General features: G+C 45.8%; 1 protein-coding gene across 3 annotated transcripts in view; it reads left to right on the top strand.

Moving 5' to 3' along the window:
* IPPK (inositol-pentakisphosphate 2-kinase) overlaps positions 1-14755 on the top strand; it is a 235871-nt gene that overhangs the window by 170488 nt on the left and 50628 nt on the right. For all 3 annotated transcript variants that reach the window (XM_033926759.1, XM_033926757.1, XM_033926758.1), the window contains one exon: positions 6737-6858. In XM_033926759.1, coding sequence (XP_033782650.1) covers positions 6737-6858 — 122 coding nt within the window. The remainder of the gene's footprint in view (positions 1-6736; positions 6859-14755) is intronic.

The raw sequence follows: 14755 nt of genomic DNA, 5'->3' as shown, positions 1-14755 counted from the left end.
TGGGGGGCTCATCTGGATGGGCTTCGCACTCAGGGATTCTGGACCAGTGCGGACCGCCTCCATCAGATCAATCTTCTGGAGCTCAGAGCCATCTTCTATGCTCTTCAAGCTTTTCAACATCTGCTTCACGACATGGTGGTCCTCATCCGTACAGACAACCAGGTCGCCATGTATTATGTGAACAAGCAGGGGGGCACGGGATCGGCCTCCCTCTGCCAGGAAGCTCTCAGAGTCTGGGATTGGGCAGTTCGCCACAATCAAGTTTCAAGTTTAATTTTATTTGATGTATCGCTTATTACAAACTAAGCGATTAACAAAGTATAACAATCATCGTTAAATTATATAATATTGAACACTAAAGGGGTAAAATGACAGTATTATAATATTTCTTTAACTAAAGGGAATTTGACACACAAAACAATATTGACAGACTATGACACATATGGAATGAACATAAGGATTTAAAGTTACAAAAATATTTTCCCTAAAAGGGAGAAAGAGAGGTCTGCAATGGGAGGGAAAAAAACAATGGGGAGGGATTGAAAGTTCTCTGATAGAAATTGGCAATGAAGGGAGTTTAGAGATCAAAAGAAATTTTAAAAAGAAATGTTTTTAAATTAGTTTTGAATTGGTTTAAATTCTTATTTTTCCTGATATATAAAGGAAGAGAATTCCAAGTAAGAGGAGCCACTACAGAGAAAATATCGTGGCGTTTTGTCCCTACTATTTTTAGAGAGGGAACCATTAATAATTCTTGGGATTCAGAACGTAAAGAGCGATTTGAAGAATGGGGTATTAATAAACGATCTATGAATTGTGGTTCATTAGTATTTAGTGTTTTGAAAATCAGTAGAGCTATTTTATAAGTTATTCGGTTATTTATGGGCAGCCAATGTGATTTGATTAGCAGAGGTGTTACGTGGTCATATTTTTTACCATTGTGAATTATTTTGATTGCTATGTTCTGTATGATTTGTAAACGTTTTTTTTCTTTTTGAGTAATATTTTGTAGCAGAGAGTTCCTCAAAGCTGTCTACATTCAGGGGAAGGACAATGTCTTGGCAGACAACTTGAGTCGTCTCCTCCAACCTCACGAATGGACTCTCCATTCCAACCCCCTTCATCAGGTCTTTGCACAATGGGGGACACCTCAAATAGACCTCTTTGCGGCTCCCCACAACTTCAAGCTGCCTCAGTTTTGCTCCAGGATCTACACTCCTCATCGACTCGAGGCAGATGCCTTTCTGCTGGATTGGGGGAATCGATTTCTGTATGCATTTCCTCTATTTCGTCTCATTCAGAAGACTCTGGTCAAGTTGAAATCAGACCAAGCCACCATGATTCTAATAGCTCCTCGGTGGCCCAGGCAACCTTGGTTCTCCCTTCTGCTTCAACTCAGCAGCAGGGAGCCATTCCTTCTTCCAGTGTTTCCTTCACTGCTTACTCAGCATCAGGGATCTCTACTTCATCCCAACCTGCAGTCTCTCCACCTGACAGCTTGGTTCCTCTCAACATAACTCCCCACCAGTTTTCCCAGGCGGTGAGGGATGTCTTGGAGGCTTCCAGGAAGCCTGCTACTCGTCAATGCTACTCCCAGAAATGGACTAGATTTTCTTCATGGTGTATTTCCAATTCTAAGGAGCCTCAGCGAGCCTCCCTATCCTCTGTGTTGGATTATCTTCTACACCTGTCTCAGTCCGGTCTCAAGTCGACATCTATACGAGTCCACATGAGTGCTATTGCGGCTTTCCATCAGCCTCTACAAGGGAAACCTCTCTCTTCTCATCCTGTGGTTTCCAGATTTATGAAAGGACTTTTTCATGTCAATCCTCCTCTCAAACCGCCTCCAGTGGTTTGGGATCTTAATGTTGTCCTTTCTCAGCTTATGAAACCTCCTTTTGAGCCTCTGAGCAAGGCTCCACTAAAGTTTCTCATTTGGAAAGTGGTTTTTCTGGTGGCCCTCACATCTGCTCGCAAGGTCAGTGAGCTTTAGGCCTTGGTGGCGGACCCGCCTTTCACTGTTTTCCATCATGACAAGGTGGTCCTCCGCACTCATCCGAAATTCCTACCTAAGGTGGTCTCTGAATTTCATCTCAACCAATCCATCGTGCTTCCAGTGTTTTTTCCAAAGCCTCATTCTCATCCTGGAGAATCAGCTCTGCACACTCTGGACTGTAAACGTGCTTTGGCTTTCTACTTGGATCGCACCAAACCACACAGAACTGCTCCTCAACTTTTCGTCTCCTTTGATCCAAACAAGTTGGGACGACCTGTATCGAAGCGCACCATCTCCAACTGGATGGCGGCTTGTATCTCTTTCTGCTATGCCCAGGCTGGATTACCCCTTCCCTGTAAGGTCACAGCCCATAAGGTCAGAGCAATGGCAGCCTCTGTAGCCTTCCTCAGATCGACACCGATTGAGGAGATTTGTAAGGCTGCCACTTGGTCCTCGGTTCATACATTCACCTCTCATTATTGTCTGGATACTTTCTCCAGAAGGGATGGACAGTTTGGCCAAACAGTGTTACAAAATTTATTCTCCTAAGTTGCCAACTCTCCCACCATCCCATTGAGGTTAGCTTGGAGGTCACCCACTAGTGAGAATACCTGCCTGCTTGTCCTGGGATAAAGCAGTGTTACTTACCATAACAGTTGTTATCCAGGGACAGCAGGCAGCTATTCTCACGTCCCACCCACCTCCCCTGGGTTGGTTTCTCTGCTAGCTACCTGAACTGAGGAGACACGCCCGGAGCATCGGGCGGGAAGGCACTGGCGCATGCGCGGTGCGGGCATCTCGAAACTTCTGAGTTTCTTCAAGCAAGACATGCTTGCAAGATGTCCGTATCGGGGCTCTGTCGGATGACATCACCCACTAGTGAGAATAGCTGCCTGCTGTCCCTGGATAACAACTGTTACGGTAAGTAACATTGCTTTTTGGTCTTGCATTTGCATGGGGTTATCTGTTTTCTGGTAGGAATGAATGTTGAAAAGCATACAGTGTGCTTTGTGTATTTTAATTTTGTAGTTAACTATTATGTGTTGTTAATAAATTTATATTGTGTGTATATATGAAAAATGAATGGAAAAAATGGTGTTACAATTAGTACTATTATGGGGCGGGGTCTGGGGCGGAGATTTATTGGAGATGGGCACGACTTAGCCCAGTGATTTTCAACTGCCGATGCACAAAATAATGATTATATTTCTGCCACTCCAGAGGTGTCAAAAGATTGAAGAACACTGTTGTAGAAGATAATTCAAAGTCTTTATAAGCCGATCTCGCCATATATATTCTAGCCCGAGCAAGAAATGTGATGAAGAAATGTTATGAAAATCCTGTAATTACTGTGAAGGAATGTTCTTATCAAAAGAAGACAATTTCTTAACCAGTGTCTTGACATAGCCGGAAATATAGAAATTGTAGATTAGAACTATGTTAGCCAGCATGGCGTTTTGGTACAGACAACGGCCAAATTTGTCCATAGTGCGCCCTTCATGTCCTGGTGGCACTGAAGCATAGACTCTAAATGGAGTCGATTTCTACCATCAGGGACTGATGCTGGAGTTGCAGTTTGTCAAAACCAGGAGAATAAATGATTTTGTATAAAGAGTCCAATTTTCTGTAAAGGGGATTTCCCAGTTCTTATGAAGAGTCTCCCTGAGAATACCATCATAGTCCAAAGTCTCCAAATATTCAGCAGTCTAGGTAGAATCAACTTCTAATTTGACTGGGAGCTCTTTACCCACATGCTGAATAAATTTTGTGAAGGAAAGTCTTTCAGTAGGAGATTTAGCTCTTTGTCGAATGACGTCACCCACATGTGAGAATAGCCTTCCTGCTTGTCCTGGGATAAAGCACAGTTACTTACTGTAACAGGTGTTATCCAGGGACAAGAAAAATGACAGCTGAACCTGTTGCTAGCATGGTGAGTGAGGACATCGATCCAAAACAAAAGCCACAGCACTGAACTTCTGAAAAGGGAATTACGAAGGGATGAGACTCATGGTGAGGAAGATTATTAAAAAGAAGATAAGCACTGTAAAAACGCTAGAGCAAGCATGGTCCCTTTTTAAGGACACAGTCACTGAGGCACAAAATCTATATATACCGCGTATCAACAAGGGATCCAAGAGGAAAAAGAACAAGGAACCAGCATGGCTCACTGTAGCGGTGAAAGAAGCGATCAGAGACAAGAAGACTTCGTTTAAGGAATGGAAAAGGTCAAAAACGGATGAAAACTGGAAAAAGCACAAACATCAAAGCAGGCGCCATAAGGCGGTAAGAGGGGCCAAAAGAGACTGAGGAATAAAATAGCCAAGGAGGAAAAAAACTTCAAGCCATTCTTTCGATATATTAAGGGGAAAAGACCCGCAAAGGAAGTGGTGGGGCCGTTGGTTGACCAGGGAAATAAAGGGAGTGCTAAAGGAGGACAAAGCCATCGCTGACAAACTGAACCCATTTTTTGTGTCTGTATTTACCAAAGAAGATATACACAACATACCGGAAGCCAACAGGCTATACGTGGGAAAAGAAGATGAGAAACTGACTGGGTTAACGGTCAGTCTAGAAGAGGTACGCAGGCAGATTGATAGGCTTAAAAATGATAAATCCCCTGGCCAGATGGTACGCCGATCTTCAAGAAAGGTTCGAGGGGAGATCCGGGAAACTACAGACAGGTGAGTCTGATGCTGGTACTGGGAAAGATGGTAGAGGCGCTGATAAAGGACCGCATCGTTGACCACCTTGATGGACATGATCTGATGAGGACCAGCCAAGATGGCTTCAGCAAAGGAAGATCTTGCTTGACGAACTTGCTGTACTTCTTTGAGGGAGTCAACAGGCAGGTAGACAAGGGTGACCTGGTCGACATTGAATATCTGAATTTTCAGAAGGTGTTCGACAAGGTCCTGCATGAACGACTACTTCGAAAAATTGAGAGCCATGGAATCAAGGGTGAAATACGTGGATTCAAAACTGGTTGGTGGATAGGAAGCAAAGAGTGGGGGTAAATGGACAGTAGTCGGAATGGAAAAGCGTCACGAGTGGAGTGCCGCAGGGTTCGGTGCTTGGACCCGTGCTCTTCAACATATTTATAAACTACCTAGAAATTGGTGAAGATGCAGAAGGATTGCAAAGACCTGCAACGTGACATAAACAAGCTCGAGAAATGGGCTGCGACATGGCAAATGAGGTTTAACGTGGGTAAGTGTAAGGTGATTCATGTCAGTAACAAAAATCTTATACACGAATACAGGATGTCCGGTGCAGTACTTGGAGAGACCCCCTAGGAAAGAGACTTGGGAGTACTGGTTGACAAGTCGAAGAAGCCATCTGCGCAATGTGTGGTGGCGGCAAAAAAGGCGAACAGGATGCTAGTAAGAAGAGGATCACGAACAGATCGGAGAAGATTATCATGCCGCTGTACCAGGCCATGATATGCCCTCACTGGAATACCACGTCCAGCACTGGTCGCCGTACATGAAGAAGGGCACAGTATTACTCAATAGGATCCCAAGAAGAGCGACTAAAATGGTTAAGGAGAGATTAGAGAAACTGGTCCTCATCTCCCTTGAAAAGAGGAGACTGAGAGGGGACATGATCGAAACGTTCAAGATAATGAAGGGAATAGACTTAGTAGATAAGGACAGGTTGTTCACCCTCTCCAAGGTAGGAAGAACTCTCTGAAGTTGAAAGGGGATAGATTCCGTACAAACATAAGAAAGTTCTTCTTCACCCAGAGAGTGGTAGAAAACTGAAACGCTCTTCCAGAGGCTGTTATAGGGGAAAACACCCTCCAGGGATTCAAGACAAAGTTAGACAAGTTCCTGCTGAACCAGAATGTACGCAGGTAGGGTTAGACTCAGTTAGGGCTCAGGTCCTTGACCTAGGGGCTGCCGTGGTCTGACCCAGCAGCGGCGGTTCTTAAGTTCTGTCAGGACATCATTTAGATAAGCACATACTCCTATTCTCTTGGCGAATTAGTACATTTATAATGCATTTATTTTGCCTTCCCGCACGTTTAAGAAGCATGTTTAATCAGCAGGAGGTTTTTTATAGCCAATGAAAAGAGGATTTCAGGGGAGCCAATATATTTGCACAACTCCTTCCTTCATAGCTTTGGCGTTACATTGCTCACCGGGGCTCCTGAGGCCTTTTTCCTTCTTTCAAATCTTGTAATTAAGGCAAAAATAAGTGGCAACATACTCAGCATAGAACAGCTGGAGTTTGATATTAGTTTAGTGTATTGTTTACTCCAGTTCCTCCATTGTTTTTGAGGTTCAAGAAAAATGTACGGCAATATTTCTTTACAGAAAGAGTGGTAGATTCATGGAACAGTTTCCCAGTAGAAAGGCGCTCCTCTTAATCTGGCTGTTTGAGAGAAATTGTAGCTTTTTGTGTAAGATAACGGCTACTGGTGCCAGGTATATTAATACCTTTCAAGTAAATGTTTGATAGAGAAGACATGATACAAATATATAAGTACTTAATAGGTGTTAATATACAAAAAAGTGTATTCCAGAGTTTGTAGTTATTACATTTGTAGTCATATCGGATAAAAGTTGGAAGCGCCATACTAAGGGGATTCTCCTATTTCAGATCTATGGGAAAATTCTTAGTAAATGTGGCCTATTAGCGATACTGATTGGAAAAAAAACAATGAAACTTTCATCAAATGAAATGATTCATCTGTAGTCATTTGTGTAGACTAAACACCTGTTAAATTTTATGCTTCAGAATCTCGATGTGGCAAGGAGATGGATGCTTTCAGTGGATATGCTTTGTGCCTTCCTGATCTCACTAGACTGCAGACTTACCATTTTGTGGAACATCGGCCAACTCTGTGTATAGAGATTAAGGTAAATATTTATATATAAAAAGAAACTGATTCTCTTAAAAAGTTCTAGGAAGTAGGTGTGTGCAAATAGCTCAGTATGAGCTCCAGTAAACTTGCACTTAACTGGATGTTTCATGAAGAATAAAAGTATCTTTTGTTGCTTTGTATGAAATCCAGTCTTTACGTACAGCAGCAGCTTCTATAAAGGCTGTGCTTAGAAGCTGTGTGTGGGAATTGTGACATCCATGTTAGGATGTTCATGTTTCCCTCAGTAGTTAACAAAAAATACTGAATATGGGGCCTTTCTGGAACTCATAAGGACAATAGCATGTACACATGTATTTTCTAACGCATACAGTGGAAGTAATGCTATTCAGAAACTTATATGTAGAAAGAATGCCATCTTCCACACATAAGTGAATTGTCAATTTTCACCACATCTATGTATAAATGCTTGCATTTATGCATATACTACTCCTGACAAAATTCTGTGCACAATATTTTAAACTTCTGCAAAGTTTATTTGTAATGTTTTATGTAGAATTCCCTTATCTTCCTCTCTTTCTCTTTCTCGGACTCTAGCCTCCTTAGTTCCCTTTCTCACTCCAGCTGTCTCCCTCTAAATCCAACCCCTCTTTCACTCTTACACTGAATACCCTTCCTGTCCCCAATGATCTGGTATATCTCTCCCCTCTGTTCAAGAATCTTTCTCCCTTCTCACCCACTTTCTGGTTGGGTCACTATCTCTCTACCATCCCAACACCACTTGTGGGTCCAGCATCCATCCCCCTCCATATGAATCCAGCAATCGCTGCCCTACCAAAGTGACAGCCAATTCTTCTGTGAATCATTTCTTGCACTCCTTTTGATCAAGGGCTACCTTCTTTCCTTCCTGCTCCTGACCAGATGGACACCCCTCACCAAGCAGCCTTCCCAAGGTAGCAGTGGCAGCTGGCTGTCAGAGGTAGTGCTATGAACCGACTGCTTGCAGCCAGCCCTGCCAGGGCCTATCCTTTGTCGTGTCGTCCATCTGTGATGTCATTTTTTAGACAGACGATGCAGCAGAGGAAAGGCCCCGGTGAGGCCAGCTTCAAGCAGCCTGTTCACAGCACTACCTTTGCTGGCCAGCCGCCACTGCTTCTTTGGGAGGGCTGCAGATGCCAGGATCCACATGGAGAGGAGGGTTTGGAGAGATCAGCCCATGTGGAGGTGGGGGGAGGTTGACAGCAGGAAGGAGAGAAGATGACCCCTACTAAACAGGAGTTTGTGAATTGACCCATGGAAGACTTGGCAAGTCTGCACAGTTGTGCAGAATTCTACCAGGAGTAATACTGTATAGGAATCATATTCCAGGCAATCATAGATATCGCTGCAAAGCACAAAAAGGTGAGCTTTTATATATTAAAAGTTATAAAGATGAGGTACCAATCACAATTACTACTTTGATCATTTCAAACCCTAGCCAAAATCAACACTGCTGAAACTTATGCATGCCTCTGAAGATGAGCTAAAGCAGTCAGGAAAATATTTTTAAATGCCAATCGTATTCCTTCATTGTAAAATAGGAAATTCACACAACATTTTCTTGGCCTGATCAAACTACACCCCACAGTGTGCCCCTTCCAGCATCTGCAATCCAAATTTCTACAGATGGGAATTGCAGCATTCTGAAATTCATATTGAGTGAATTTTAATACCAGACCTTAAACACCCAAGGCACTACTTTTTTTTTTTTCCCTTCATGCCCTTACTTGGGGTGGTGTTTTCATCATTGGTCATGGTAAAGTGACATGTGCAAATTAATTTTCTTAATTTTTAATTAATTTTAAACAGGCTCTATATAGTAATAAAGTGCATCCAGTATTGGTCGCCGTACCTTAAGGATATGGCGATACTCGAGAGGGTTCAGAAAAGAGCGACACGATTGATAAAAGGTATGGAAAACCTTTCATATGCTGAAAGATTAGAGAAACTGGGGCTCTTTTCCCTAGAACGGAGACTTAGAGGGGACATGATAGACTTACAAGATCATGAAGGGCATAGAGAAAGTGGAGAGGGACAGATTCTTCAAACTTTCAAAAACTACAAGAATGAGGGGGCATTCGGAAAAATTAAGAGCGGACAGATTCAGAACCAATGCTAGGAAGTTCTTCACCCAAAGGGTGGTGGACACCTGGAATGTACTTCTGGAGGGTGTGATAGGTCAGAATAAGGTATTGGGGTTCAAGAAAGGATTAGATGATTTCCTGAAGGAAAAAGGGATAGAGGGATATAGATAGAGGATTATTATACAGGTCCTAGACCTGATGGGCCGCCGTGTGAGCAGACTACTGGGCGTGATGGACCTCTGGTCTGACCCAGCAGATGCACTGCTTATGTTCTTATATAATGCTGTAAAGGAAAGGCACTTATCTTTATGCCCGACGGCTGCCCAACCGTTTCAATCTTACTGCCTCTTTTACAAAGCTGTGCTAGTGGCTGCTGCATGGCAACAGCCCCGAAGCCCTTTAAATCTCTATGGGCTTCGGGGCCGTTAGCGCAGCTTTGTAAAAGAGGCCATTAGTTTCATCAGGGGCAATGCCTCCTTAAATACAAACACCAATTTTCCGGTGGAAAAAACTGCTTCCTGACAGCAAAAAACAGCACAGCAATCGGCAGAGTGCTGTTTTTTGCTTTCAGGAAGCAGTTTTTTCACTGGAAAATTGGTGTTTGTATTTAAGGAGGCATTGCCCCTGATGAAACTAAGAACGAAATGGTTGGGCAGCCATCGAACATAAAGATAAGTGCCTTTCCTTTACAGCACTATATGCACTTTATTACTATATGGAGCCTGTTTAAAATTAATTAAAAATTAAGAAAATTAATTTGCACAGGTCACTTTACCAAGGCCAATGATGAAAACACCACCCCAGTAAGGGCATGAAAGAAAAAAAAGTATTGCCTTGGGTGTTTGATGTCTGGTATTAAAATTCACTCGATATGAGTTTGTTCTCTACTATTTTTGAATTGATTTATTGAACATCTCTGAATTTTTCCTTGCTCATTTGATTTGAGCATTCCGAAATTGCCATTTGGGTCATTCCATGCCAATTTAACCAATGATCCCCACTTCATCATTTCAGAAATTGATAATAATCCATTAGAATAAAGACCAGTTTGTAAGATTAATTCAGATTTCTGACTTCCAACAGTTTTCTAGATATGGCTTTTAATTCAAGAGGGGGTTGGCACAGTTTGCAGCCAACTGAAAGTTTGAGCACTGTTTAGGTCTTGATAACTCTGCCAATAAGTGTCCTGCTGTGAAATTTTCACTGCTCATTCAGAATTTTGGGTAGTTTCAGAAACTGAACCCCAGTTTGAACTTGGACACATGGTTTTTGAGATTGTCAAACATGGGAGATCTCACTCACAGTCTTTGTCTCCACCACCTCTACTGGGCGACTACCTATTCCACACATCTTACTACCCTTTCTGTAAAAAAAGAAAAAAAAAGTATTTTCTTAGATTACTCCTGAGCCTATTGCCTCTTAAATTCATAGCATAGAAACATAGAAAGATGACGGCAGATAAGGGCTATAGCCCATCAAGTCTGCCCACACCATTTACCCACCCTCTTAAGTCTACTGACCCCATAAAGTATAATTGTAATTATACTGTCACTCTACTGCTCATTCAAGGGCTACAGCCCATCAAGTCTGCCCACACCATTTACCCACCCTCTTAAGTCTACTGACCCCATAAAGTATAATTGTAATTATACTGTCACTCTACTGACCTGCTCATTCAAGTCCATACCCTAGTGACCCTATCCCTTGGCATGACTCTCGTAGGGATCCCACATAGGTATCCCATTTGTTCTTGAAGTCTGGGATGCTGCGTGCCTCGACCACCTGCACTGGAAGCTTGTTCCAATGCTCAATCACTCTCTCCGTGAAGAAGTACTTCCTGGCGTCTCCACGAAACTTCCCTCCCCTGAGTTTGAGCGGATGTCCTCTTGTGGTCGAGGGTCCCTTGAGAAGAAAGACATCATCTTCCACTTCGACCCGTCCTGTGATGTATTTAAATGTCTCAATCATGTCTCCCCTCTCCCTATGCTCTTCGAGAGTGTAGAGCTGCAATTTGCTCAGTCTTTCTTTGTACGGGAGACCCTTTAGCCCCGAGACCATCTTGGTGGCCATCCGCTGAACTGATTCAATTCTGAGCATGCCCTCTCATACAGAGCTGCCTTTCAAATGAGAGACTTGCTTCATGGGCATTTATGCCACATGGGTATTTGATCTCTATCAGATCTCCTCTCCCACCTTTCCTCCAAAGTATGCATATTGAGATCTTTGTCTGTCGCCATATACCTTATGACGAAGACCACTAACCATTTTAGTAGCCTTTCTCTGGCCCGACTCCATCCTGTTTATATCTTTATCCCAGGATAAACAGGCAGCATATTCTCTATATGTGGGTGACGTCACCGACGGAGCCCCCTAGCGGACGTTTTCGCAAGCAGACTTGCTTGAAGACCTTCAAGCTTGCGATTGGCCCGCGCATGCACATGTGCCCCTCCCACCCGGTCTAGGCATGCGTATCCTCAGCGGGCCTCAGTTCAATGTTTTCCGCGGAGCCAGAAGCACTGCTCCCTTGCTATGCGCAATCTCGTTGACTCTCTTGCACCGCGGCTTTCTTTTTTTATTTTCGTCTAAGTCATTTTGCCCGCATATTTGTTATTTTTCTTTCGTGTATTTTTGACCGGGCCTCTGGTCTTGCTCTGGCTGCTTAGCCTCGTGGGGCCGCGGCCATCCTTTTGCTTATGTCCCGGCCTCGCTCCGGGTTCATAAACTGTACTAAGTGCAACCGGGTTATCTCCATCACCGATCCCCATCGTTGGTGTGTAGAGTGCCTGGGTGCGGAGCACCGCACTGAGTCGTGTCCGCATTGTGTGACTTTGCAACCGCGAGCTCTTCGTCGGAGAGTGGCCAAGATTCTTCAACTGTTTGGCCCTATGGATCTGGTGGGACAGGCCTCGAGCTCGGCCTCGGCCCCGGCGTCAGAGCCCTTGGCCTCGAAGTCCCCCCTCGACCTCGAAGACCCCAGCCTCGGTTCCTCCTACTACCCCGGCCTTGGTTAAGTCTCCTCTTGCCTCCTCAGGTGTGCCAGCGAAGAAGCTTACCTCGGAGTCTCATGCGGGTGCCACTTCGTCGGCCTCTTCAAAATATCATTCTAAGCGTGCCTCCTCACGTAGAGAATACTCTTCCTCCTCGGGATCGCCCCCGAGGAAGCACACTGCTGCACCCCAGAACCAACCTCCCTTGGTCTCGGTGCTGATGTTTGAGGACATGCTTAAGGCAATCCTTACCTCGCAACTTTCCTCGGTGGTGAGCCAACTGGTCCCGGCCTCGACGCCTTTGACCTCGGTCTCGACCCACCCTTCTGACCAGCTTGAGCGTACTTCGCTTGAACCTCGGGGTCACACACGTAAGACTCGCAGAGTTCCCTTGAGTGATTCTTCGTCTCCGGATTCAGGGCCTGTGACTTTCCAGGGTCCCGTTTTTCCCCGGCTACTTTGAGGTTCACTCCTCCTAAAAGTTGCGGTCTTCCCCGCCTCTTCGAGGCAGGTCTCCGACGGCGAAACCCTCCAAGCACACCCTTGTCCTCGAACTGGACTCTACCATGCATTCTCCCTCGAGGCACTGGGCTGCCTCCTGAGGATCTTCTTCGAAGCCAGCGGAAGAATTTTCCTTTGCCCCGTCTTCTCCGGTGCTCTGTAGAAGGGTCCCTCGGACTCCAGGGTCCTCTCCGACCCATCTTGTGCAGGGTCATTCCTCGACGCCTCCAGGGCGCTTTAGCCGAGCCTCCTCGATTTTCCATTCTCGGGACTCCGAGGCTCCGGCGTGATACTCAAGGGAGGGAGATTTCTCCCTCTTTCTCTGCTGCCCTGAGATCTTGTTCGGGATTCCCTCCTGAAGATGAGTCTTCTTGAAACTCTTCCTTCACATGTTTCATTGCTGACATGGGCAAGGCTTTGAACCTGGACCTCCAGTCGGAGTCCCGTTATACCTAGGAATTCCTGGTTCTCTGGCAAACTTTCCTGCAGAACCTAGAGGCCCCTTATGCGGTCCTGGCTATTCCCTCTAAGTTGGAGTCTCGCTATCGGACAATTCCAATTAAGGGATTTGAGGGTTCTCAGCTTTCTCCTCAATCCCTGGTGGTTGAGTTTTCCTTGAAGAAGTCCAACCCCTCAAAGGGGTACGCTGCTGTCCCGCCGGGGCGGGAGGGCTGTACAATGGACAAGTTTGGTCGCCGTCTTTATCAAAACTTGATGATGGTGAACTGTGTCCTCAATTATAACTTTCTCTTTAAGTCCTATCTTCGATTCTGTGTGGAAGCCCTCCACTCGTTCCAGGCGGACGTGCCGGATTCTCGTCGTCAGATGTTTTGTCTCCTCAAGGAGACTCTCCCAGCTCCGGCTCTATATGTTCAGGCGACCTATGACGCCTTCGAATTGTCCTTGAGAGTCGCGATTTTTGCGATCGCCATGCGTCGCCTCGCTTGGCTCAGAATTGTTGATATGGATCCGAATCTCCAGGATCAACTAGCCAATCTCCCTTGCGTGGGTAATGAGCTATTTGATGATTCCATCGAGGCGGGCACTAAGTGCCTCTCGGAGCACAAACGGTCCTTCGCCTTTCTGGTGCGCCTTAAGCCGAAGACCCCTCCATCCTGGCAGTACAAGATCCCTCTCCGGAGGTATTCACAGAAAACTACTCCTGCGTTCTCTTGGCCTCCTTTGAAGCGGCCGCAGCAGCAGTGACAAGCTAAGGTCCAGCCGCCGGCTCCGGTGAAGCCTGGGCCATTCTTTTGACAATTCTGGTTTGAGTTTTCGGGCTCCCCTCCTTCTGGAGACTTCTCTCCCTATCGGGGGGCATCTACATCATTTCTACACACGGTGGGAAAGCCTTACCTCCGACAGTTGGATGCTTTCCATCATCCAGGAGGGGTACTCCCTTCACTTCAGTCACGTACCCCCGGACCTTCCTCCAAAAGAGTTTCCTTCGGGCCGGTCTCAACTGCCCCTCCTTCTCCAAGAAGCTCAGGCCCTTCTTCATCTCTAGGCGGTCGAGGAGGTTCCTCCAGACCAGTGGAATACAGGGTTCTACTCCCGGTACTTTCTGGTGCCCAAGAAGATGCAGGATCTGCGTCCGATCCTGGACCTCCGTGCTCTGAACAAGTTTCTGGTCAGGGAACGGTTCAGAATGCTCTCCCTCCTTACTCTGTACCGCCTCTTGGATGAGGTGGACTGGCTGTGCTCACTGGACCTCAAAGAGGCGTACACGCACATTCCAATACACCCAGCCTCTCGCCGATATCTGAGATTCCGGGTGAGGGATCTCCAGCTCCAGTATCGTGTTCTTCCCTTCGATCTGGCGGCCTCTCTGAGGGTTTTCACGAAATGCCTGGTTGTGGTAGCTGCAGCCCTGCGTCTCAGTGGCCTACAGGTGTTTCCCTACCTCGACGACTGGTTGATCAAAGTGTCCTCTCACCAAGAAGTTCTGCGAGTGATGAATCATACCATCTTGCTCCTTCAGAGTCTCGGCTTCGAGGTGAACTTTCCCAAGTCTCACCTCTGTCCGTCCCAGTCTCTAGAGTTCATCGGAGCAGTCCTGGACACAGTTTGTTTCCGCTCCTTTTTGCCTCGGCCTCGGCAGGAGGCCCTTGTTCGTTTATGACGGAGGGTGGCCCATCTGTCCTTGGCCCGGGTAGGCTCCTGATGGTCCTCCTCGGTCACATGGCCTCTATGGTTCACGTGACTCCTTTTGCTAGACTTCACCTCTGTATTCCTCAGTGGTCTCTTGCGTCCCAATGGAACCAGGATCGGGATCCTCTCTCTCGATGCATTGTGACTCCTTTGTTGAAGAAGTCTCTCCGTT

The sequence above is a fragment of the Geotrypetes seraphini genome, chromosome 17, assembly GCF_902459505.1.
Source record: "Geotrypetes seraphini chromosome 17, aGeoSer1.1, whole genome shotgun sequence".
Lineage (NCBI taxonomy): Eukaryota > Metazoa > Chordata > Amphibia > Gymnophiona > Dermophiidae > Geotrypetes > Geotrypetes seraphini.
Note: the sequence above shows the minus strand (reverse complement) of the source record. Positions and strands in the feature narration are given on the sequence as shown.